We start from the raw sequence: 25,685 nt of genomic DNA, 5'->3' as shown, positions 1-25,685 counted from the left end.
GTTTACAGGGACAGAAGGTGATTATCACTAGATGGCCGATTGCATGCAAGATGAATTGTTGTCTGTACTTGCAGAAAGCAGGGAATGTTCATATCACAAAATTATCATGCCTCTCAAAGTACACTTTGTGATAGCCTGAAAAGGAATGAATGGGCAGAGAGAGCAAGACATTAGAAACAATGTTTTCTGCTTAAAATATAGTATCTAGATATTTAAATGCATCGTTCTGCTGTGATATTGGTGTACATTACTTTTAGACATGGACAGGATATACTGCAAAACCTCAATCTTCAGCATATTCCCAGCATATCCAGCTTTTGTTTACAACTACTAGCATTTTATAATACTAAGATACCTGCAACACCAGCAATCATGCAGAACTTCCTAATCATCTTTAGGAAAAACAGTGCAAGAGATTTAGACAAATGTTACTGGAAAATCTCTGCTTCTTCAACTAATGAAAACATCCTACATAGTGTTCCCAAATCTACTTTCTAGCTATTTCATGGGAATTCCAGACACTTCAGTAGAAAAAAAAAATTCAAGATGCCTAAATTAATCAGGGAACTGTTTCATTTTCAGATGTAATACAGGCTATTTGGTCAAGGAGTGCTTTGGAAAATGTTTTTCCCTATATTTGTGCCATGTCCACTGATTATAAACAGTCGTTACAGATGATCAAGAAATGTAAACAGGAGTAAAACACCGGCAAAACTTGGCTGCCAGCTCTCAAAATTCCTAGAAGTAATAGAAACATCTTCTTCACTTTGAAGAGAGAAACCAGCTCCTGATGCAGCATGCCATGTAGCAATCCTGTCTGTGAACAAAAGTGCAACACAACATCTGGCCTCCTGACTTTGGTGGGGGATTTGCATGTTGAAAACCAGATTAAAGATCTGCTGTTCAGACCAGGCTTGGATTTACAGGGATTTGGTAACAGTGAGGAGAGGGGAAGAAGATGGTAATGGCTGGCTGAGAAAGCTGTAACTGTTCAATTCACAGTGCAGGTGAAGGGAAACCTGCAGCACACAGCAAGCACGGCTTTTCCACCTTTCCTGAAATGAAAGTTTGCATCAGGTTCTATTAATGCTATCTGGATGCTGCTGCAAAGGGATCTGAGCTCACAGTTTACCATGTTGAGTAAGAAGAATAGCAGCATATTGTGGACTATTTTCATCAGGTTTTCTTCAGCTAATTTCATTCCTCTCATGCTATAAGATCACTCATAGCAGCTCAGAAATGCCTAATGAAAAGAGAAATAGTGTATCTGATTCCAGTCATGCTGTTCTAAGGGAAATAATCCGAGTCATCATTACCTTAAACACTTCCATTCAGAGTGGGTTTTATGATGAGCTCAAGAAAAGTAAATGCTGTTTCAAATAGGTACCTCTATATATTAAATCAAATAAATGAATGATAAAGTGCTGGCACTTTTTGGCTGTAATCCTGTTATTGCTTAGAGCCATTTCTAATGCAAATGAAGAATGATGTAGCAGAGCTATTTAGCAATTTTCTTTGATAGGCAGTGCTGACTGCTGGAAAGTGGCAGGCATGCAACTGCTCAGATGTGGAGTGCTCCAACACATCTTGTAAGATTCCTTCCCAAATCTAATGATCGCCCCTCCCTCCTGGAAAGTGTGATCTTTAAACAAGGCTCAGCTGAGCAATACAAGCCTATCTTTGCACAGAGGCAAAGACACAAGAGAGGGGTCTAGTCATACAGAATTTTAGGAAACATGCAATTTCTAGTGAATTCACTTAGGAAGTTCCACTTCTGCCTGTTTATAAAAATGCACTTGATATGGATTTGATCATCACTTGGTCATCCAGGACTCCCTCCCAGGCAAGCATGAACTTACATAGGCAAGAATACACTCTTGTGCTTTCTGAATGTCACGGTAGTGCATCAGGGGCCCATTTGGGAACCCTGACTGAAGGATATCTTCATAGCTCTGCCATAGACTTGCAGGATGATACCTGTGCACAGCTTGACAAACGACTCCCTGCATGAGTTTTACAATCAGGAAAATGGGGAAATTAAAGCTGATTTAACGTCCTGCAGTGCTTTAAGATCTGTGGATGATATGCATTATGAAATGCTAAATATTATTAATGAAATCTAACTGGTGAAGAACACTGGCTGCAATCTTGGGAAGGAAGATGGGCTTGGGAAGTGTCCCTCTATGTAATAAAACATTGCATAAGGCCACGTAGGAGATTGCCATCAAGTAAGAGCATACATACGAAATGTGGTAGATTGTATGTCTACAGTAAATTCAAGCACAGAAAATTTTTTCAGAGACTGCAAACTATTTGGGCAAAGTGAAATGGTGCATAAACATCAGCTTTACAATGGAATAGCATGGGCTTTCTTCAGGATATATATGGGAAAAGAATAAGCCATGGCTAACCTCAATTTCTTGGGCTTCTTTGGTGTTTGTGTCTCATGAATGTGGGATGTGGCACTGACTGGAAACCCCAAGCTACCAAGGTGCAACACTGCTGGCTGCAGCCCAGATCCCAGCCCTTCAGACCCAATAACACAACATCAGAAGAGGCAAAGTGTTATGAAGAGGTAATGAGGAAGAAAGACCAGACCCCCGTGTCTGCACTATCCACCCCCAAAACACAGAACAGCCATCCTGCTAACAGTATCACAAAGCAGACGTAGTCCTTAGTAGAGTGTACAGCTGGGGGCACCCAGAGAGAGACCCAAACATACCTTCCCCAGCCCTTAGCACACACCGCTACACATTTAGGGGGAGCAAAGATATTTATACTGCTGCATCCTGGGGAAAAGTGAAGCATGGTATTCTGAAGTGAATGAAAACATCAGTAAAACCACTTCCACTAGGATAGCAGAAGGTCTGGAAAACTGGGCAGACCTTACTGAAGAAAATGGCCAGGAAAAAAACCCTTAGAAAGTTGTTTTCCAGTCAAACTGACAAGCTTTGAAGGATGCTAACCAGCATTTTTGCAACAATATTTCACTACTTTTTTGCTCAGACTTTTCCATCTGAGGAATGACTTCGGAAATAGAGAAGCAGGGCTTGCTGAGATCCATATGTTGTGGTGAGAAGAGATGTAACTCTGAGATTTTTCCACACGACTGGGCAGGGCAATCTGTCCTCAAAGGGCATATTTACAGGAAATCATCAAAGATAAATCTGTCGTTTCCACTTTCCTGATTGGGGTGGATGGTACCGTATGATTGCTATTCCAGGTCCTCAGGTTTCCTGCTGTTTTCAATACTTTGCACTTTAAACTGTCTTACAACTGACTTTGGTCTTTTTTTTTTATTTATTAAAAAACACTTCCATCCATTTAACTAGTTAATGCTTTCACAGCCCTTTGAAGTTGTAAAGCACTGCAAATTTAGAAACTGTTCTTAATAATCATTTGGACAAATGGATCCAGAAAATTGCATATTGATGGAAGGAGTTTATGTTCTTTGCAGTCAAATATTTCCTCACTCGTTTCATGCAAAATTGCTTGGCCAAACAGATTTTCCCAAGGCTCTCTCAATAATGAATGTAACTTTCTTTTGTTTCTGGCTCTTCTCCGAACCCATAAGGAAAGGGTAAAGCATAATGACATAGGTCTGTTGTCTCCTGTAACCCTCTGGGACTGTTTTCTCTAATGTGATTGTTTGAAAATCAGCAGTTTTCTGCCAGGAAATAAAACAAGCCATTTTCCTTCCACTGAAAAAATGTGAATGCCACAGAGTTTGCTCACTCATGCAACATTAATTTTTAAAAGAATCAATTTTGTAATCTTTCAATTATGGTTTATTATAATGATAATAATCACTGAGAAATCAGGGGTTTTTTCCACTGCTAGTGCTGGTGGCTGTCATCAAACCACTTTCAGCAATGCTGAAAACACCTGGACTAATAAACCAGGCATTATTTATTTATACTTCAGTTTTACTTATTTAGAAACTTATTAAACGTTAATTCCCTTAGCAGTTGGTGATGTTACAAAAACTAGAAGTAAATAAATTATATCTGTAGCACATAAAGACCTAAAAGTCACTGCCAGTCTGGCTATCTTGTACTGTCATAATCGAAAACTACTTACAAAAAGCCAAAACAAACTACACGGACCTCGCTCGTTGCTAACACTATGGAACACATGAAGTGAGTCTCTGTGTGAACACCTCTTGTGCTGGAAGCTCACAGAAAGGCTGTCCCAGCTCCAGTTGGGCAGCTGCATACCAGATCTCTTTGCTTTTCACACTGAAATCATTGTGCTGGGTGTTTGGTACACTGCAGCATGGACATGAAGCATTTGTGATAGCTCGTATATATACATATGTATAAATTGCTGTATAACAGCTCCAAGCCTTTATCAGTGCTTGCATATACAGAGCTACATACTCATGTAACAGGGAACACGCACTGTTCATACAGCAGGTCATGCCAGAGCTTAGCATTTAACAGCATGAGCACAATGGGTTTATATTATGGTCTCGTTTTACAATAAAAAGTGTACAGAAAAACCACTTGATTTCTGATCAAAAGCTGAGCTCCCTGCTGTTTTAATTCCTGTAACTAACAATCATCAATAAATAATCATGTACAGCTTCTACATCCCACTGCGATATTTTGTTTTTGTTTTAAGTACTGGATGTACTGAGTTGGGATCTGCAATTCCAGATCAGACTTTCAGGTGTTCTGCTCCAGGATTCAAGTGAAAGAGCAAGCACAAGGGCAAGGACACAGAGGCAAGAACTGTTCTCCATCAGATATCTTGCAGGTCTGTGAGCTGGTTTAAAAGAGATTGTGCTGAAAACAGGAGGTGTGTTCGAGACAGTATGTTTCATAATAAAAGGACAAAAGGCTGAAAGAAGAAAGCTATATAGATGATATAGTTTCAAACAACGAGGCAGGAAATCAAAGAGGAAAAAATGTGGAAACTATCAGTAAAGTAATGATAGAAAAGGAAAAAAATATTTGAAGGAAAGCAAGAAATATGCCAAATGGAAACAAGTATCCCATTAAAGAGAAACAAGAACAAGGAAGAGTTTGTGACCAAAGTACAGTGACAACATTACAGCCTGTGATTTGAGTTAGCTAATTCAAATGGGAGAGTCTCAGATGGGCGTAAGGAGAAGGCACAAAAGTTGAAATGCTTCAGGAATTGCTTGGGGCCAGGCCTCAGGCCTCACAGACAATGGGTGCCTTAGTATGTACTGAGCTCTCCTGGCATCCAAACAAAGACTCAGACAGTAACTGGGCTCTGAACACCATCATACAACCATACACCACACTGTGGCTCACAAATTCAACCCACCATTTCGCTCACTGGAACAGAAAATTAAACCTTACTTTTGCAAGGACACAAGCACTGTCACCTCCAAAGAGACAATCCTGTAGGTGGATGCACCAGATAACTCAGCTGGCCTCCAGCCTCACTCTCTTCTGTAGCACTCCCACCCCAGCAGCCTGGAGATGCCTTAGCCTTCCCATCGGCTATGGGCAAGAGCAGCAGGAAATGTGGCAGAAAGGTGGAAGTCCACAATCCCCTCCCCTCGACGGGAAAGGCTTCTCTACCTCCTTAGTGGGGAGGCCAGGCTGCCATGGACTTCTGGCAGTGGTGAGACTGCCAGCTGTATCTGTGGCTCTCCTCCTGTCACCTCCTGTCTTTACCTCCCAGTCAGGTCTAGAGCACTCCCTGGGTATATAGGGGATAGGACACTGGGCAGTGGAGGAATGGCAGAAGGCCAAGTCATTCGTTCATTCATTGAATAAAGCAATCAAGCCACTTGTTTCTGAAATGTAGGCAATTAACATAAACTAATTAAATATCATGCTGTTAGACCAAAGGCATTTTCTATTGATGTTATTTGGTATAACACCTACAAAAATCAATGCAATTATATTTTTAATGCCTAGTTCATAACTGCTTAATTCATATCTCTTAATTCTGTTTCGGAGTGAAATGGATGATCTAATTCCCACTTCCATGAGTTTGGCATTTAAAGGTAACATTCAACCATGCCATTATGTTTAGAAAATATGCGAAGTATTGAAAACTGGAGGACAATCTTACTGTATCTTTAAAAATTGGTGTAGTCTGATCTGGATATACAAATACCAAAATGTCTTAATTCTAATTAATGTTCTTGCCATTAAGATACTTTGGGAGCTCTATCTATGCATCCCTGAGCTTTTAACTTTGAGCTTAATATCCCAACATACAAAATGAGAGGCTTCTCTATCCATGTCAAAGCACTGTTCTTCTATTTGTTCTTGCATGTTCCACCTCTGGATACAATAGAAAAGGAACTTGCTCGTGTGGCTGACAATACTACTCAGTAGTAGACAATACTAAAACAAAATTGCCACAGATGATAATGCATACATTTAACATTTCTCATTCACCTAGAGAGACGGCATTCCACTGACTGACTCAGTGTCAAGCTACCTTTATTTTTCTAACACATCAAACCTGAAGGACCTAAAATTATTTTTAAATTTTTGTTCAATGCAGCCATGTTGCAAGATTTCACTACCTCTGGTAACTTAATTTCAGAAATGTTCTTTGTGAAGTCTATATGTACCATTTGATAAAAAAGAACGTGTAACCATTGGTTTTAAAATAGTCGTATTTTGAAGTACATAGAGAGTGAACACAAACTTTACTGAAGCATGCAAATCTACAATTCTGTGCAAAATGTTCTCTTTACAGGAAGTGCAATAGTATTATAACATGTAATTAAATATAATCTTCCCTGTTTTCATTAGCTATTAATATTATGTAAAGATAAACTAAAGCATAACAAGTCTTTTCATTATCACATAATTGTTATTTTAATGGTTACATTACAAGCAATATAATATTATACATATTTCCACCTCTCATATTAGTGGGCAATTATTTTGAAACTTTCTGTTATAATCTACCCACAGAGACCAATGTGTTATTTGCCACTATTTTAGTATAATGATGACCATGGTTTTGAAATCAATATGATAGCCTCAGGGAAAAATGTAAAGTAATAACGAAGAAAATATTTGTATTATATGCCAGTCTCAGTCCTGGTACACAGACAGAAGAAGTTTAAGGGAAACGTGGAGATGCTCTTGCCAATGCTATCCTGAAACTGGTCAAATACATATGAAACCAGTGGTTATTACTTCAAAAACAGAGGAAAACTTTTAAGTGATCCATAATTAAAAGCTTGGAAATTAAACTGGAATAAGCTCTCCCTTAGTATATCATCCCTGAGTACCATCCTAAATGATATCCAGAAATATTGCCTGAAATACTCTATTTCCCACTGACGTACAATGAACTGGCCTTAGTTACTCATCTATTCATTGCCTTTCTCCTAATCAAGCAAAGCAGTGTAGCCTGGGAGGAAGCCACTGGTGCTTAGACAGGTCTAAACAGTACATAAATCTTGAGGATATCCTGAGGATATCCTATATAATGTTAAATGAAATTTCATATCCGCAAGGCACTCCATGAGTAAGACCCAAAATACCTCTAGGAGTGAGAAGGCTCTAGGATGCCACTGCAGCTGGGAGTCCCTGGCAGGATCTGTACAGTGGAGCTGAAATCCAACTCTGTTGAACACCAGGCTTTCTTGGAAGAGAAGGTAAAGGCAATTTAAGACCGTGAAATAAGCCTGGAGGAGTTAAGGACCACTGCTTTCTTCTATTCCAAATACAAAACATATTTCAACAGAGTCATCACTAATATAAAATCAGAGCAGCACGAAGAGAGAGAGAAAAAAAAAACACCAACCTGTCCAGCAAAGACACAATTCTCCCTTGAAAAAAGAAAAAGCTACCATGACAAACGCTAGTCACATTTCTTAATGGACGGGAGGAAGGTGTGGACACAGTGCTAAGATGAATGGACACAGGATAGGCAAACAAATAATACTTGAACAAATTGAAACTAAAATTCTTCTTTTAGAGGAATACTGCTTTGCAAATACTCTTCAGATTATTTTTTTTCCCTAACAGGGTATAGAGCAGCAGAAATTGGTTCCATTTTGCAGTTCCAGACCATTCCAACCCAAAATTAGCACTGTAAGAGACTGAAATGCCTTCAAGGTAAGCATACAACATTCAAAAAGCCCTATGGGCATGAATTTCTGCACAGCAATATCTCCTGCTTTCCCCCACTGTCCTTTTCTCAGGGAAGTCAAGTTGTAAAAAGGGGATAAATATTCCTTGCCTCACAAAGGCATTTTGAGGCTTAAGTGATATCTGCAATATTTTCGGAAATGCCCTCACAGAAAATGTTTGGGCCGCTCTTCAGAGACAGGAGCACTAGCATCTCTAATGAATGTACTTCAAGGAAAACTCTGAAACAACATACGGAGAGTAAACTGAACACAGAGCACATATTTCTGACATTTATCTTTGTTTTTATTGTTAAGATAAAAGCATGCTGATTGTTTCTTAGGATTTCATCTGCTATCACTTTCTTTCCTTTCTCTGTGTCCTATTCTATACTAGTGACATCATCTGCAGCAATTTTTAAAGTTTTGCAGCAAATCCCGTGCTTTGGAAGTTTTAATGAGTCATATAGAGAATGTTATTAGACAGGGAGTTCATGCCTCCTTTCTGTAACCAGTATGACTACAGCAGAGAGGATATGCTTGCTGGGATGACTGACTTTAAAAAATAAAAACAAAGAAAAAGAAGTCTCCAAAGACCAGAATAGGATAGTAACAGCAAACTTGCAAAGAACAAATATGGGCATTTAGAAACCTTTTCTTCTATTGCAGTTGCATGTTTACTGAATACTAATATACTGGACAGGGTTGCTCAGGTTCTGAGATGAGTGGTGTCTCTGGTACACGGTCCCAACTGTACCGAATGCTACTACAGACAAGAATTGCTTACAAAATCTTGAAAATAGAATGGCTGAATCTTTGAACAATCAAAAAGTATTCCCCTTCACACCCAAACTAAGCTGCATGCTGATCAATATCCAAGATGTCAGACAAACTATTTGAGGACACTTCTCAAGATTCATAATAAATCCCCACAGTTGTAGTTGTTTTTCCAAACTGTTATAGCTTCCAAAACCTGCTGAAGATGTGAATGCCTGAGAAAAATTGTACATGCTGCTCTTGTGCATGTTACTCTTCAAATGCATAGCTGCCTCGCTGTTAAAGGCTCAGAGAATTTGAGTATCACAGGAACTGTATAGGATGTAGTCAGCGATTGTTTTCTAAATGCAGGTTGTAGCATATCCCAATAGCACATCAAGTTCTCCAAGAAACATGGCTGTGAATCCTGAGTTACCTTCAAAGACATGCCCTATAAATCCATGTGTGCACATATGTATCTGTACAGTTTCACTGTTCTGAAATTGCAGCCTGAATTCTTTATATGAGGTACATGAAAACAGACATACAAATAAACCAGTGTAGAACATCTGTTTTGTTTTTATATGGGTAAAAATACACATTGAAGATGTGCATAAACAAGCGCCTTGTTAACACTGAGTTCTAAATTAATTTAATGAGACACAAAATTTCACCATTTTCTCCCAGTTTTCCTCCCACCTATGTGTATGAGGTCTCACACAGGTTTGATTTCTTACCAATTAAATTTTCAGTGCAGTATTTGTTTACTAATCTTTCTACATTTTAAGGTAAAGTACTCCAACATCAGTTCAGGCTAAACTGCTTCTACTTTTAAACAGTTTTTCCTTTGCTGTGTTGCCTACTTGTTCAAAGCAGTAAGATATTTGAAATCAGTTCTCATACACCTTTTCTTATAAAAGTCTTTTCTAGTAAGTTTTACTAGCTAGCAGGTGGACAGATGTACAGAAACTCTTCTCTATCTGAAGCAACAAATCACTGTAGTGTTTTATTCCCTACCTCCTAAAGTTGCTATCCTCACTTGAGCAGCAGCTCTACAACACAAAATCTCCCAGCGCATCTCATGCAGTTTGATTGTAGTATGTTGACTTTTGCTAAACACTGTAAATACAGCTCAGTGCACTTTAGGGAGCTTCTATTAGAAAACCCACAGTTATCAGTAACCAACAGGTATCATACTAAAGGAATAGCAACATTGCATTTATTTTCTAACCTATTTAATATATCTTAGAAAAGTATTGCTGTGTGACAACTGGTGATTATAGACTTCAAGGGTAATCACGCTGTGTTTTTAAAGACAACTGTTTCAGCTGGCAGCAAGGTTGAGTTAAAAAAATAGATTAATTTCTTGATTTTTTTAAAATTAGTTCTGTTCCTTTAAAATTTTAAGCTTCTTTAGGAAAATCAAGGTCTATTTTAAACACTGTGATCTGAAAAATCAAAAACGTTGCACTATGGAAGATGATCCAGTGAAGCTTCTATGAACACCAAAGGCTTCGTTCAAAATCTATGCCTCTGCTAATTTTTCCCTCCAAGTCTTCTGCCTTTGCAACCATAAAATACCTTCACCGCCAGCAGCAGAAGTGGAACCACTGTGATCCACAACGCTACCAGGATTGCTAGCATATGGATTACTGACTTGCCTAATCCTTTCAAAAGGTGTATGTTCACGGGATGCGAGAAAAGTCGAGGTAGAATCTCATTTACATGTGCAATCCCAGTGTTGCTCATGAGAGATATCAGCAATACTCTCTTGACCATAAAAGCTGCAGAATATTTCAAGGACAGGATGGAAAAGGTATGCATGTAATTAGGACAATACCAAACACTGTATAACGATTTGACATCCGGCTTGTCAGGAACAGAAAACAGATTCAGTGGCACTTAAAGAAGATGTGATAAATTAAAAGCAATAGATGTTAGATTAATTCAAAGAACATGTGAAAACGCACAAAGATAAAGTAGAGCCTGGTTATATATTTCTTGACTTAAATTATTAGGTAGAAAGAAATAACTCCATGGCTAAAGTCAGCAACCACCACAGAATCAATAGGTCTCTGAGCCCACACCAATCTATATGCAGCCACAGTTTTATCACAAAATATTAGCTAATATTGATATTTTTTAATAAAGTTTCACTTACTATGTAATTAGTGTAATGTAGTAGGAGCTGTGTTTCTTAACAAAAGTGCCGATGCTTTGTACAGCATTTACTGGCATGTTAATAAAAAACGGACTACTTCTATTGAGTTCCATTTGCCTAATAAAGAAAAATGTTCATCTTAATTAGGAAAATCTTCATAAAGAAGTATAAATGCAGTTACTAACGGGCTGCAGGGAAAAAATCTAGGATACTCAGGAATAACTGGTGTTTTACCAGGGAATGAAAGAGTGAATAAACAAAACAGTTGTTAGCCATCCAGTGACTGACTACAAATAGCAATAGATGTTGAGGTTTTAAATGTTTTACAATGAAAAATCTATTCATTTCATTAAGGTTTAATGCTTTAGACCCATGTTTTTTCAGGTAATAAAGCAGTCTTAGCTGACAATTAAACTATTTAAACCCTCTATGAATTAAGATGGACAAATCCATTAGCATTTTTTGAAGGAATTACTTTATAAAAAGAAAGAATGGAAGTGCCAAGCAATGGTTCAAGAAAGATCCACCATCAAGCACTTGAAAAATGGTGACTATATCAAACATATATTTTGGGGTTTGCTGTGATGCTCACACGCAGTTGAGAACTTTTTGCTGACTTTATTGGTGCAACAGCAGACACTATATCATCATGATAAAGACTGTATAAAAATGTAAAGTACAATTCATTTTTGTCCTTAAAAATGTTTCAACAGGCATTATACATTTCCTCTGTCAATCTGAATTAGTTTTTCCATCATTTTCTTCCAAGAGTTCTGTAATTTAAAGATGCTGATATTCCCTAATGCTGCTCATTTTCCTTTCAAAATGAAATGAACTTTTACTCATCTTCCAGAATTTATTTTTTTTGTAAAAGCATGTTAATATAAAGCACTGACAGGAAATACTTCCCAAGTCCCAAAATCTAACTCTCTGAGCCAGATTCAGTGTCGATGTTCACAACTTCCAAAAGAAAAACTGCTTTCTGCAAATATTACCTAACACTGGCCTTGATACAGAAACTAACACATATACGTGAGAAAGTGCAAAAGTGGAAATAGCATTACTATAATATTTCATTCAAGCCAACAATCGGAAATATGGCATAAAACTCTGATGTTCTGGCCACTGACAGCTTTACTACCTCAATTCACAGAGAATATCACCAAACAATAGAAGTTGCAGCTACTTGAGCCTCAGAGAATGTAATTTCATTTATCCATTTCAATGACATTTTTACTAGACTACAGCTTCATCAAAACCCACATATTAGCTGAGGTGAAGCTGTGATGACTGCAGGTGTCTTAACAGTGTCAATCCGAACTTTAGATGAATATAATTTGCTAGCTCCAAATGACAGAGATATAATACAGATCTCGTGTATCACCAAAGTAATAAATAATTAGTGAGCAGAACTGAGTAAAATAGCAGGTTGAGCACACCCTCAAATTTTGAATCTTGATGCAGAAGTCAGTGATCAGAATGATCCAACTTTCTGCCTTGAATGATAAAACAGCTTTCTCACAACCTAACACATAGCACCATCTGGCACAAACAGAGGAAACTAAGAACTTCTGGAAGAGAAGCACAAAAGCAATTTAGTTTCTTTGGAATTGTCCAAGATATTAACAAAAATCCTTCAGAAACAGTTAACTGACTGCAAACGAGGCTCAGTGAACCTGCCTCCTGTAGACATGCTTGTATAGCTAATAATCTCAATAAAATGTGTGTTGAACTGAACTGAATTGTTTGGGTATCGGATGGGTGTTGTCAGAGTTAAGACAGTGTGTGTGGAAAGTCAATTGTCTACCAAACTGGCTGGGTTTCAGAACATTATCTCATGTTTCTTAATGGGAATTTTAGGAGCTCAGAATGCATCTCCTCAGCAAAGCTCCGCAGGCTCTTTTCAGTAGTTATTTATAAGAAGTGTGACTAGAAACACCAAGTTAAGCTGTGCTTTACACGGTATCAGCACATGCATTACTGGCTGTTTGCTGGGGCTCAATGTCCTCTACATGCAGTGGGACAGGAGCGGTCTGATCACACCGTCAGCCCCGAGAGGGGACGTGGAGCTGTGCCATCAGAGGCACTACTTGGATGTACTGTGTTGAGTGGTTAGTCTGAGATGTTTGTAGTATAAACACAAATGGAGTCTGCAGTCTGGATGACATTAGACTGTTTCACTGATATTAGCACAGATTTATTTTACCATTGCTTTCTGAAAGTGACTTTTAACACAGACTGTTTTCTAAATGATCCTTAAAAGACACTCCCTTCTTCCTCACCACCTTCACCTAAGGCAATAACATCCAGTAGCATTGATCTATTTGCTGCTACTTTTCATTATACGCTCCCTAAGGGTGGTGCAGCTTTGGTGCCAGCTAATTAAAACCTATTTAGGGCTGTTCAGTGCACTTTATCAGACCAGAATTAGCTCTGCTGCTTTAACGAAGACTACAGTTTTCTCTGTTATTACCAGTTAAATGTTGTTATATCATATTGCATTATATTTCTAATGTATGGCAAAGATATAGATGGCTTTAGAACCACTTACCTGCATTCAGATACATACAAAGATGCCACATTTAGTAATTACCTAATGTTTCTTCAAATCCTTTCACTTGACTCAATATATATAATATACCAAAACATTAGTGAAGTACTGGAAGAAGCTGCCAGTTTTATGCTCCCTCTAGGGAAGTACCAAGTAAAATGCATTAATGAAAAATTGTGAATGTCTGGTAATGAATATTATTTATGCACAACAATTATTCAAAGTGAATGAGCGTTCACTGCCTTGAACTCAAATGCTTCACTAATGAAGACTCTCAGAAAGAACATATGTCCCCCCAGATTGATAACACCGCATGCAAGGTTAATTCTCCAGCATGGATAGCCCATACCAGAGGGTATTTTGTACTGTTGTAGAATTAAAAAATGCTTCATTGTGAAATAAACTAACTGGTTTGTTGGACATTATTTAGAGGCAATTCTTGTTTCTTCCATGAACTAATAATAAACCATTTCTCAATACCAAAGCTGTGGGTTTTGAACCTGCACTCAGTGAAGTCAGGGATGAAGCTCCCACGTCAGTGGTGCAGGACTAGGGCTTTTCTGCAGTAGAGAAGTGACTGCAGCACATATCTGTTAGCTGCTTCTCATCCTTTAAAACTTGAGCACCACTAGGATGAAACTACTGAAAAGCCCCGCTAATTACCTAAAAAGATGTTACATCAAAGAGTAGAAATAGAAAGCTCATTAAAGGCTTGACAGACTAGAAATCTGTTGCAGTCTTACTATGCACTAGTAGCATACACTGTACACATAAGGACAGTATTTTAGGATTAAACTAAAATAGATGTGGTTACAATCCACTCAGTACATTTTAAAATACGAGTTGAACTTGGTTTCCTTCCAGAATTTTTTCTGGGAACATGTTGAAACAGACCTCTGTTCAATCTAATATTGCAAGCGAGAGTTGATGTTTCTCTGAGGAACTGAAGGAATATTTGGCTCAGAAACCTGAGTCTGTCTCAGCATCATAATAGTCTGGCACAATGCGCAAAACTATTTTCATCACCCACAAATCTCTTGTGCTCTCCCTTTACTGCTGCCACAAATGCCATATACCTCTTACAGACCCTCCCTAGAAACAGCAGACGGTGCTGTGAATTGAAGATGTTACAGATAATGAAACAGTTTCCAAACTGAGGTCCCCTGATTAGTAGGGAACTGCAGGATGTTTTCTTGTGATACAGAAGGTGTTGGCTGGCGACACATCAATTGTTTCCCTTGTTTCTGGGTGACAAGTGCACTAAATGATGTTAAAAACACCACTTAGTATTTAATGTGGAAAAGTAGGACTAAAAATGAAAGTTGCAGTAGATACAAGGATGTTATCAGATTGCCACTGTGAGAAGCGTGGGGTTTTTATTCACAGTGTTAAAGGGAGGCATGCACAAACACAATGTGATGCGGGTGATGAGGCAGGCTCTTTACAATTTGCAGGCTCTTTACAATTTGTTCGCAATGTGAAACTTTTAGTTGTTGTAATGGATTAAGGAGAAAGAAATTGGGTCACTTTGCCATCAGGCTGCTTAAGAACTTTGTTCATAAGCACTGGGAGAACAGAAGTTCAATCTGCCTTTGACATGCAAAGAAGCAATTGTAGTGTTAATTGTGTAATAATAAAACCTTGAGATGTGTTAATTTGTTGAAGAGGAATGGATTATGCTGGAGATGAGGATATTTTGACTTTGGATGATGAGATTTTTTGATAGGATATACGAAGGTCTGGTTTCACAGTAAGGATTTTGGTAAAGTATTGTAAAGTCACTGTGACCTGAATGACTGTTAACATGAAAAAGTCAGAAATATAAACAAATTTATGTTTAGCAATGCAATAATGTACCCATGATCATATTTAGCTCAATTAATATGTAAACCGGATGACTTGGATTATTAGAGGGCATTTTTGAAGAACGGATCTTGTGTATTTTCTCTATTAGCCTCTGTTCATCAGCTTGTTCAGTTAAACTAAAGAAGCCATGACAACCTTGACACCTTTATGACATATAGGAGCTCCCTCCGACTCCAGAATTGCAGCAGCAACATGTGCACATAGTGAACAAGCTGAGGGGCAAGTTCGTCCCTATGTTTCAATAGTTTTAAAAAAGGAAAAATCAACTCTAACCAAGTTTTGACAGTTTAATAACAAAGTGAATCGAGGAAGTTTGAGAGAACAAGCTCTTCTACTTCAAAAGCTAAGTCAAAAGTTTGGACTAAGTTAAACTGTTTGTGAATATCTGTATTTTTAATTTGGTCAGAATAGCTACAGTCCTTCACAACTGCAAATTCATGATGCGCAAATTCAAAAATTAATAGTAAGGCACAGCAGTGATCTGGAAACTCCTTCCTAGTTAGCTCCAGTGAGTATGTGTGACGGGTGTTCTTCCATGCCAAAACACAGATGATCAGAATTTTTGCAGCTCAGTTACAAAATCCTGTAATTTGTGGTCTTACTTCCACAAATCCAATTTCTGCTCTGAACATGCTAGCCAAAACAGTGGCCTTCACACTTTCATCTCCTTACAGCCCCCAACTTGAGTAGCATAAACACACATTCTCAGGCATGGAAAATAGAATTTCAGCATAATTCTGGTAAAAACCTAAGTCTATTACAGTATCACTGATAATTCATTTTCACCAAGAAATAGAAATAATGCATAACCCTGAGGCTTGTGTTTGAAGAAAAGCTACAGTGAATCTCAACAGAGAAGAAAATACAACATCCAGAGTTATCCTGAGGTTGTGCATTTGGAAATATTGTTTGTGTAGGATTATCCTCTTCAAATAAAATGTCAATTTAATCAATAGTAAATTGAGCTGAAAACAACACACAGCTTTGAAAATGTTTCAGGAAGACATCCAATATTTTTGGGACCCAAGCCAACAGAAATGGAGAGAACAGAAGGTAGCGTAGGTGGGGTAAATGGGGCCTAGCTGCTGCCTCATCAAGTGTTTATAACAGTCAAAACCATATAACAATCCATTAAAAAAATATCTGGGGACTCATTTAGTAGCTGGCATCCGGCATAGACTTCTCTCCTGTATCTTTTGTCAAACATTATAATTGTTCTTCACAGTTAGGACTTACCGGTCTTTTCCTGTCTCCTTCTTAAATACAGCATCACAGTAACTCATGCGCTTTTCTGTTGTCACATAGATTTTGGCAGTTGGGTAGCTGTCAACAGTTTTCTTCAGCATGTTGTACACAATGCCATTTCCATCCTTCCTCATGTTTCGAAAAGGCCCCCAGATCACGTAAACAGTGTTGTTGGTTTCTTTGAAAAAGTACTCAGGATTCTTGAGTAGGAGAGGCACGCTTGTGTGTGAGACCACTCTTACGGTTGTCCTCTTCCCAACGTCCTCCTCATAGCCCTTTGTGGGAGCATTGTTCATCCTCCATATGCAGGAGGACTTGTCTATCTCGGTTCCCACTTTCTGGCCAGCCATCTGTCCCGAGTTTGAAACAATGGCACAGAGGTCACAGTCAAGTTGTAGAGGCTGGAAGAAAGAAAACAAAAATATTGGCAATTCTTTCTCCGTAAAACATGAAGACTGAAAATTTGGTTAAAAGAAAGACAGGCACAGTCCAACAAATTGAGAGCAATGCTTCTCTTTAAAAAAAACTAACTACCCAACTACCATGTGGTAGAGGTGGTAGAAAACCCCACCACTACAAAGCTCTGACTGCAATCCTTCTTAGTGAAATAGGTGGCAGGTGGCAGTTCCAATATTTTCCTTTGTTCTCCACCTTGCAAAGTCAACTAGAAAAATAATCATTCCTTTTTTTCCTCTAAATGTTACTTTTTCCACTAGAAAACAATGAAGGAAAGAAGCAGCAGAAAACAATATTTAGATCAATGCCTTTTTCTCTTTTAACAAGGTGTTGTCAGCCATAGGAAAAAAGTACAGAAAAAGTAATGCTGAAATTAAACTATACACTGACTGTGTTTATGTATCTGAATGAATAGTTCCCAAATTTGTGATAGAAGTCAAACATAAGATGTAACTCTAAAAAGCAATCTGGTAGCATGAAAATCCTGCAGCTGAAAAGGAGATGTAGACAGAGGAATACATTGTTCTCTCCAGAGAATGGTTATGACCCGTGCAAAATGAAAGGCAGACAGACTGGTGACATATGATCTAGGAACTTAATCCTGGGCAAACTGAAGTCAAAGGCAGTATTTCCTGAGCACGTTCTAAGGTATTATTTCTCCAGTATGAATTGAAAATAGGAACAGTTATCTGTCTAACAGAGATATAGGGACCTATCTGATGTTCTGTTTTTCAGAGTATAAATAGTAAATGCCTTTTGGCTCTTTTGTACCAACAGACTAAAAGGAAATGCCCTGCATTTAAGTTGGATTGTATGAAAAGTTTGGTTAGAAATCTAAATCAAAAGAAAACTAGGTCCATCAAAAAAACCTACAGAAGATGGTCCAGGACATGGATCATCTACAATTTTTTTATGGTCACAGACTTGATTTTCTGTCATGCTCCAAATTGGGAGCCAGTGACTTCAGTTTAATATTTGTTAGGAATAATTCCCTTCATGTTCTTCAGACATTTAGCCTGACAGGATGCTAGGTGCTTTTCTGGCCAGACTTGTGGTTATTTCCCTTCAAAATCACACTTCATTTAGGTAATGAATATCCTGGCTACATTTGACCACTATAACCTTAGGACATGGTGGCTGACAAAACATCAAATTTCTTTAATAATGATGCATAATATAAGGACAAGAGATAAACATTGGAAGAGAGCCAAATTATAACAGCTAAAATATCTCAACTTTGGGTGACAAATATTGTACAGAACCAAGGTGCATCCTGCAAGACTTCTGCAATAAATCTCACAACTGCAAAGGTTTGATTTCTCTGTTGTGATTGGTTTTATTTCTCTATGTGAGCAGTTCATGAAAATGCTCTTTCCTCATTTCATCAGGAATTAAAGATGCCTGACTGCATGCAAAAGCATTGGCAATGTTTCTGTTACAGAACACCATGTATTTTTTTATAGTTGTTGTAGTTTTAGAGAGCTGTCCTGCCTAGCTGTCTGACAGCAGGGATGAAATCCCAGGAGATGCAGCTGAACACATCAGTCCTTCTGTTTACTGCTTAGTTACAGAAATCCTCTCTAAGATACATTATGAGGACATGGCTGGGTGACCTAAACAAATCCTTAAGCATAACTCACATCCTCACATGAAGTGAATTGTTAAAGTCCCGGTAGATTAATTTATAGCTTTCAAACTAACAAATGCTGAATATGAAACTGCTAGCTAGGAAAAGCCAATTTGGTCAAGAATCTGGTCCCATTTAAATTTGCCTCAACCTCAGTGTTTGTTTTTGTTTTTGTTTTCCACAATATTCTTCCTTCTCCATTAAAATGGAGCTGCTCTCTTAAATTTGGGATTGTTTGATTTTCTGACCTTTGTTAGAAATGCATTGCACATTTTCTATTCACTGAGTGTAACTGTTCTGCTCGAATAAACTGAGTACACTCACTCCTGCAATTGTGTCCCCCGGTTTTCTAGCTCTTTTGTTGTGATTCATTTATCTTGTTCCAATTTATAAAGCACTTTCATAATATCAAATGCCTGCACTAGGTCAACATATAATCTGCTCTGCTTCAACAGAAGCAGAGGCTTAACCCCTCCCAGCCCTATCTCAGAATAAATATTTTTTACAATGTAGAGAAATTTTACGTGTCCTAATATGCATGTTTCCCCACAGAGATCCCAGAGTGAGTTAGGAGACTGACTGACACCCATGACAGACATTCCACTGACTCCAGAATCATCCACTGACTTCAGTATCTTTTTGCATCGTGTCTTCCTCAATATATGAGAAATCAATATTCATTCATTGAATCCCCATATGGAGACAGGCTGGCAGCCTGCAGTGTTGGTTTATAAGTGTCACAGACAAAAGGGGCAGTTTCAGTAATCCACATACAACAGCTTTCTCATTTTCCTCATTTAACATGACATTCCTGTTTGTTATTATACCCTAGCTCAGGTATGGCTGTCCCATCACTTTAAGATTCAAAAGCTGCTCAAATGTAGCTCCTCTGCCAGGTCGCTCCCACAGGAGCTATTCAGGCACAAGGATTTGGGTGCCTGAGGGGCAAGAATTGGGAAGCACCTGGGTAGTTGTGGCTGCTACTTCTGCTACTGAGCTAGGACACAGCTGACAGCTCCCTATGACCCTTGAGGAATTGGAGTGATGTACTGTTGTCCCCCCTCACCCCATACTCTGTGGTCCTACATCCCTCACACCCTTTTCCCATAAGCAAATTTTTGGCTGCAAGGTTGCCCATGACAGGCCTGTATGAGAAACAATCACTTTTCCATTTAACTTGCTGTATTGTTTGTATTAAGGTTGAACAGAAGCAGAGAGACAATTCTTGCACACAGAAACTGGAATACAGAGAGATGAAAACTGGAGAATTAGAGAAAATGTGCCTTCTTAGTGATCTGTTTTGCAGCTAACAGTAACTGTTTACAGGTGTCCACATCACAAACACCAGGACAGCAATTAAACACTAACTCATCAGCAGCCTTATCAGAGAAACCAAAAAAATGGTTCTGGCAGGCAATCCAGGCTGCCCTCTCATCTGTGGAGATGGTCCAGCAGCAATGGGATTGATACAGATTGGCAGGACCATACAGAAACCTATGCTGTTACTGTTTATGCTCTCTGGACCGAGAACGTTAGTTAAGGGTTTACCTATCTCTTTCACAAGATCTTCATTCACTTGCATTGTAGATATATGAGCTAAATTAAAAAACATCGAGAACCATTCACCTTTTCTTCTCTTTTCGTGTATTTAGGCACATATTTCACCTCTACACACCATGGGGGCTATTATTGCTTCTAAAAATTATTCATTTTGTCACTGACCAGAAGGATATAGAAGTCCTCAGCAGAGCAGCTGGGCAGGATTCTGACAAATTGTCCCATCTTTTTCCTGAATGATACATTGTAACTGTTGAGGAGCACTTATATTTTAATCAGTAAAGAAAATGAAATGTCTGACCTTTCCATTTCCTGTGCAAGCTTACAGACAATAGAAAAGATAATTAAAACTGTGAATTAGAACTTGCAAAACAGTGCTGTTTCTCTAGCAAAGAGAAATAGCTGTGTAATAAAGGTCACTTATCAAACAGTTCTAGTTATTAAATCTTTGCATTTAGCACTGAAGTGGCTTCACAGAATCAAAGGTCAAATCATTAAATAACAAAACCAGCCAGAATTAGAAAAGGTCACAAGCAAATCTAACTAGAAGTAGGTCACAAAACATGATTCTCTTCCACAGAGTATTTTGATATTTGGAAAATTGGCTACTTTCCAATTTGAAACAACTCCCCCATCATTTCAAATATCTCCACCAAGAGACTGAAATTCCAGCTACAGGACTGTTTGTATGGGTGGGTTTCCCAATGGCACAGATCCTGGATCACCAAGTTTTCCAGACATGGACCTGTAGGTCTGCTGAAGTCCCAAGAGGGGATGATCTCAGACCAGATCTCAACCTCTTGACCAAAACTTCAGCACAAGTCAGTGGAGTCCAACAAAACAATTGTCTTGATAGACCAGTCACGTGCCAAGCTCCCGTCTTAGCAAAGACTGCCAGATTCACTCTTCAGTTGGACCAAATATAGCTCAGGACCTATGCAGATGTAATTTACACTAATGAAAAGCTGAATATCTCTTGCGACTTCTTAGCACTGTAGGCTGGTGGTGCGCTGTAGAGCTCACTCCAACCACCAACTCTGCTTCACTCTGTGAATCCCACAACAGATAGGAAATTCAGATTAAAATTTCCCAATTGTTACTTTAACAATATGATTGTAATTTTGTAAATTGGACGCAATGCCCATTCACTACATAATGAGGCAATTATTAGCAGCTTGCCACATATTAATTTGCTCCTTTAATGTTGAAACAAATGAGATCTTTTCTTATAATCATCCTATTTGAGTGAATTCTAACAAAGCTGATTGAACAAAGCTCCAGAGAGACTTTCTTTATTTGAATGCCATTTATTCTTTTACTCTTCTTGGACGTCTTTTGAGTTTTAAAGGATACAACATTTATAATGATGCCAATAGGGAATAGATTTTGCCTTTATTCTTCTTGATGTTCTTTTGAGGTCTTTGAAATGAAAGGTACAAGAGAGGCATTAACCGTCTGGCATTGTTTTTATTGCTTTTCTCTACTTTACAAGCAAAAAACGTATTTTAATTTTTCCTGTGTTTCAGTGATGATTTTCAGCTGGTTTTATATACACTTACTCACTTTCTTCAGACCTCTGACTGGGAGGAAAGACTTGCCAGGCTTCTCTAAGACAAAATTCAGCACATTTAAAGAAAAGAAAGATAGTACTTGTGTGTTCACCCAGCAAGAGCTATCAATTTAATACAGCACTCAGAAGCACTGTACATAAATCGCATTATATAACTAACATCAAGCAATAAAAATAAAAAAGATAAAAAACCACGGGTCTGATTACCCTGAGTTTTTGGTTGTATCCCCTTCCCTCCTGTGGTAGTGTTGTGTTTTTTTAACCTTCAGCAGTTGATTTTGGTCCTAGCCCCCAGCATCACATCCCAGCAAACATCTCTGTCTTCATAAAATTTAATGTTAAGATTTCATAAAGATTTTAACATTTTGACATTATTTTGAAATAAGCTCTATGTCAACATGCAACCCATTTCCAAATAAATAGAATATGATCTACCTCTTCATAAGACTGTTCCTGAGACTGAAGTGCCTGGGATATTTTATTTAGATGACTATCACTGGTATGTACATAAGTGCTAGCAGGAAGTTTTTATTTAAATTGAATGAATTGGAAGGGAATGCATAGGAGCCAAATAATGGGACTAATCTTGCAGTAAGAGACTGAATAAATAACCATCACTGGGATTCTTTCTATATACACTGACCCAGTTGTTACAGAACTGCTATTCTTTGATTTGCAGCTCATGTTACATCTCCTTAAAAGGGTCAGTGGTAAAGAGAGAGAAAAGGGAAGGAAGCTCAGACTTTGGGCAGAGGTTGAAACTTGCATGCCAGAGTCTCCAGCACCATCTAAACTTTCATTTGGCAAGTGTATTTTTGAAACATTTTAGCTTTGTTTCCCATGGAAAGGAAAAAAAATATCCGCAAACCCAAATCTTCTGAACATGAACCACAGTGCAAAGTGATGCAGTGTCATCTTTCTCACTTTCAAGACAGCTCCAGTTATTCCATGCCAGCTCGTACCTCTTTCAAGATATAGCAGAGCAAATGCTCACCAGAATGTTGTTGAATTTGCTGCTGCTATTGGGAACAATATAGGCAGCTTTGAAACAAGGCAACAATCAAGTACATCTCATGATACTGAGCGCTGAAAAATGAACGCCTCAAATATATGTGAGAAAACTCTGAGTAGCAACAGAGTCAAGTATATGACCTATAAAGAAGAAAACAGAAAATCAGGTCTTTTTATGTATTCTCCTTTACTCTAATATAAAGCAAAAATTGAAAAGTCAAAAATAATACCCCTGCTGATAATCCCATAAAATAAAATTTGAGTAAAAACAGGTCCAGCTTGATAAAAATATTTTAACTTTCTATTTTCTAAAAATCATATTTAAATAGTTTTCTAAAAGGGAATTAAAATGCTCCTTCAATTGAACATTTTTCTGTATTATGAAAAGCTTAAACACATGGTAGTTCACATTAACAGAACAGTCCCTTTCATTTTTTCCTTTCTTCCTGATTTCCAGCTGAAAATTCATTGAAACGGACACCTTTTAAATAAGCCTACTCTAGTATTTTCTTCTGGAATAATAAACTATTGAAAGATTCCTGATAGCTGTATTGGTAAAAAAGACTCAAAAATAGAAAGGTGCCGGAGAGTAAATAAAGAACAAGAGAAATTGTTCTGTGTCTACATGGAGGGTTGATGAAGGAAGGAAGCTGCCAGATTCAGTGTTTCAAGTACAACAGAAAGACCCAGCAGAGGCAGAGCACTGGAGGACTGACGGTCAACAGCCCTGTGGGACTTTGAGCACTGACAGTGGCAGGTGAAGAAAGTTTTGTCCTAAGGCATTGCCTGAAGGATGTGTGAGGACATGTCCTGCACATGCACTCTTGGTCAGTTGAAGACATATTTTAGTTTGCGTTTCAGGTGGTTGGTAAAGTCTCCTCTCCCAATGTATGATGGCAGAAGGGACGTGCTCTTATTAACATGAATGAATATGTCACAAAAGGGGAAGGAAAAAATGGAAGCAGGACACCAAAAGAGAAGAGAGGACAGAAAAAAAATCAGAGAAGAACTGAAACAGACTATGAAAAGGTAGAATATAGTCTAGTGTTTAAAAGAGAGATATAAGGGGAAAGAGGATTTGAGAAAAAGTAAAATACTGATATATGGCCAGTAAGATAAACCATGATGTTTGGGAATGAAATCTAGCAAAAGAGAAGAACCAAAACACCTGAAGATATTTGGTAAGGTATAAACTAACTGTTGCAAAGAAAGCTTTATCAGACATGTCAATCAAATAACTCAGCATTAGGCAGAGAGAATAGCTTTTTCCCTTTAAACTGGAACTGCCCAAGCAGAAAACAGATGGAAACAGATACATTCACTCCAGCATATAGTACTACAGCTTGTAGGTAACCAGAAACCCTGACATCTGTAGACATACAGATGTCTACAGTTCCAGATCCAACTAATTAACACCTCTGAACTAGGGGGTGAGGGGGGAAAGAAAAGCAGAATCTACTTTGGCATATAAAATATCAAGATAACATTACAAATATTCCCAAGAACATATATGGAAATGTTCATGTCAAACACAGTTGAGGATTGAATGCCTAATTGTTATGGGAGGGAGGCAAACTCCATCATGCACACCCTATACAGCAAGTTCACAAGGTAGGCACTAAAATAACATTCACTCTGAAAAACAGCCTATGAAAAAATTAATTTCCCAGTTGCTCAAAAAGGGAAACCAAACAAACGATATTAGTTCTAGAGTACCCTTAACTTCATCCCAGTGGTTTAGCTGATGACCATAAATAACCAGAATGTTTGTGACACTCCATCTATCACTCATTTGCAAATATCATGGCTTTGTAACAGTTCAAAAGGTGGGAATTCTTCCAACCAAATACTGCTTGCTGAATGCTGAATCTAATAAGTCATTTATCTTAACATCCACCACATTGCTCACTTGCCCTCCTTAGCACGTGATGACTCTTGAATTTTGTGCACAAAAGTTGCTGGAGAAACACAATTTAAATGAGAAACTGTCCATCAAACTTCATAAACAACTCCAAATACAATCAGCTGCTCTTAACTATGGCACCCCTTTTGTCACTCTGCTGCAAAACTGTATTTGCAACAGTATATTTGTTACCAGCAAAAAACGTCATCACTTGATCCAGCAAGTTATTAGTATCATAATATTCAGGTTTACTTTATCTTCTGCAATTCTCTGTTTGTATCGCGTTTCTTTTCTGTTTTTTGTATGTAGCAATAAGGAAGATAGAATTTGTTTCTTCATTATACAGGCATATTTGCTCGGCAAACAATACAAAACACAAGGAAGTAAAACGTCACTTACAACTGAAGGAGACATAAAAGGGGGGAACGTACTGTTAGCACATGGACTGAATAGCAAATGAATCACAGTATGAAAGGACAAAAACAATTTCTCACATACAATACTGTGTATAGCAGCAGAACACAGGTAACACAAAACACAAAATCCTTCCTTACAGAGTGGACTTGAGAACAACGTCCTTCAAAGCAACCAAGGCCAAAAGGACTCTCTCCACAAAGGCTGGTTTTTCTTTGCAAATAATAATAAGTATCTGTGCAAAAAAATTAATGAGAATTCTTCACTACGAAGATGCCTACTATAAGACTATTTCTAAGGAATTCTTTGTCACATATGCAAAACATTGGTTACTCTGTAACCGCTGACTTTAATTTGTATTTATTATAAATACCCACAGATGGCGGTAAAGTATATAATGTATACAGTAGATTTGTTCCAAGTTTGCTTTCTCTAATAACCTCCTATTATCAGCACTCACCATTAATCATGGGCCATTATCTAGGAAT

The 25,685-nt window shown here is 38.1% G+C and overlaps 1 protein-coding gene across 1 annotated transcript in view; it reads right to left on the bottom strand.

The window, feature by feature from the left end:
• Nucleotides 1-16,650: 16,650 nt before the first annotated feature.
• The window catches only part of ST6GALNAC3 (ST6 (alpha-N-acetyl-neuraminyl-2,3-beta-galactosyl-1,3)-N-acetylgalactosaminide alpha-2,6-sialyltransferase 3), a gene marked incomplete at both ends in the record, with an annotated part of 44,539 nt that continues 35,504 nt past the window's right edge, over nt 16,651-25,685 (bottom strand). The window contains one exon of the mRNA XM_009575199.1: nt 16,651-17,060. Coding sequence (XP_009573494.1) covers nt 16,651-17,060 — 410 coding nt within the window. The remainder of the gene's footprint in view (nt 17,061-25,685) is intronic.

This window comes from Fulmarus glacialis, unplaced genomic scaffold (assembly GCF_000690835.1).
Source record: "Fulmarus glacialis isolate BGI_N327 unplaced genomic scaffold, ASM69083v1 scaffold13773, whole genome shotgun sequence".
Classification (NCBI taxonomy): domain Eukaryota; kingdom Metazoa; phylum Chordata; class Aves; order Procellariiformes; family Procellariidae; genus Fulmarus; species Fulmarus glacialis.
Note: the sequence above shows the minus strand (reverse complement) of the source record. Positions and strands in the feature narration are given on the sequence as shown.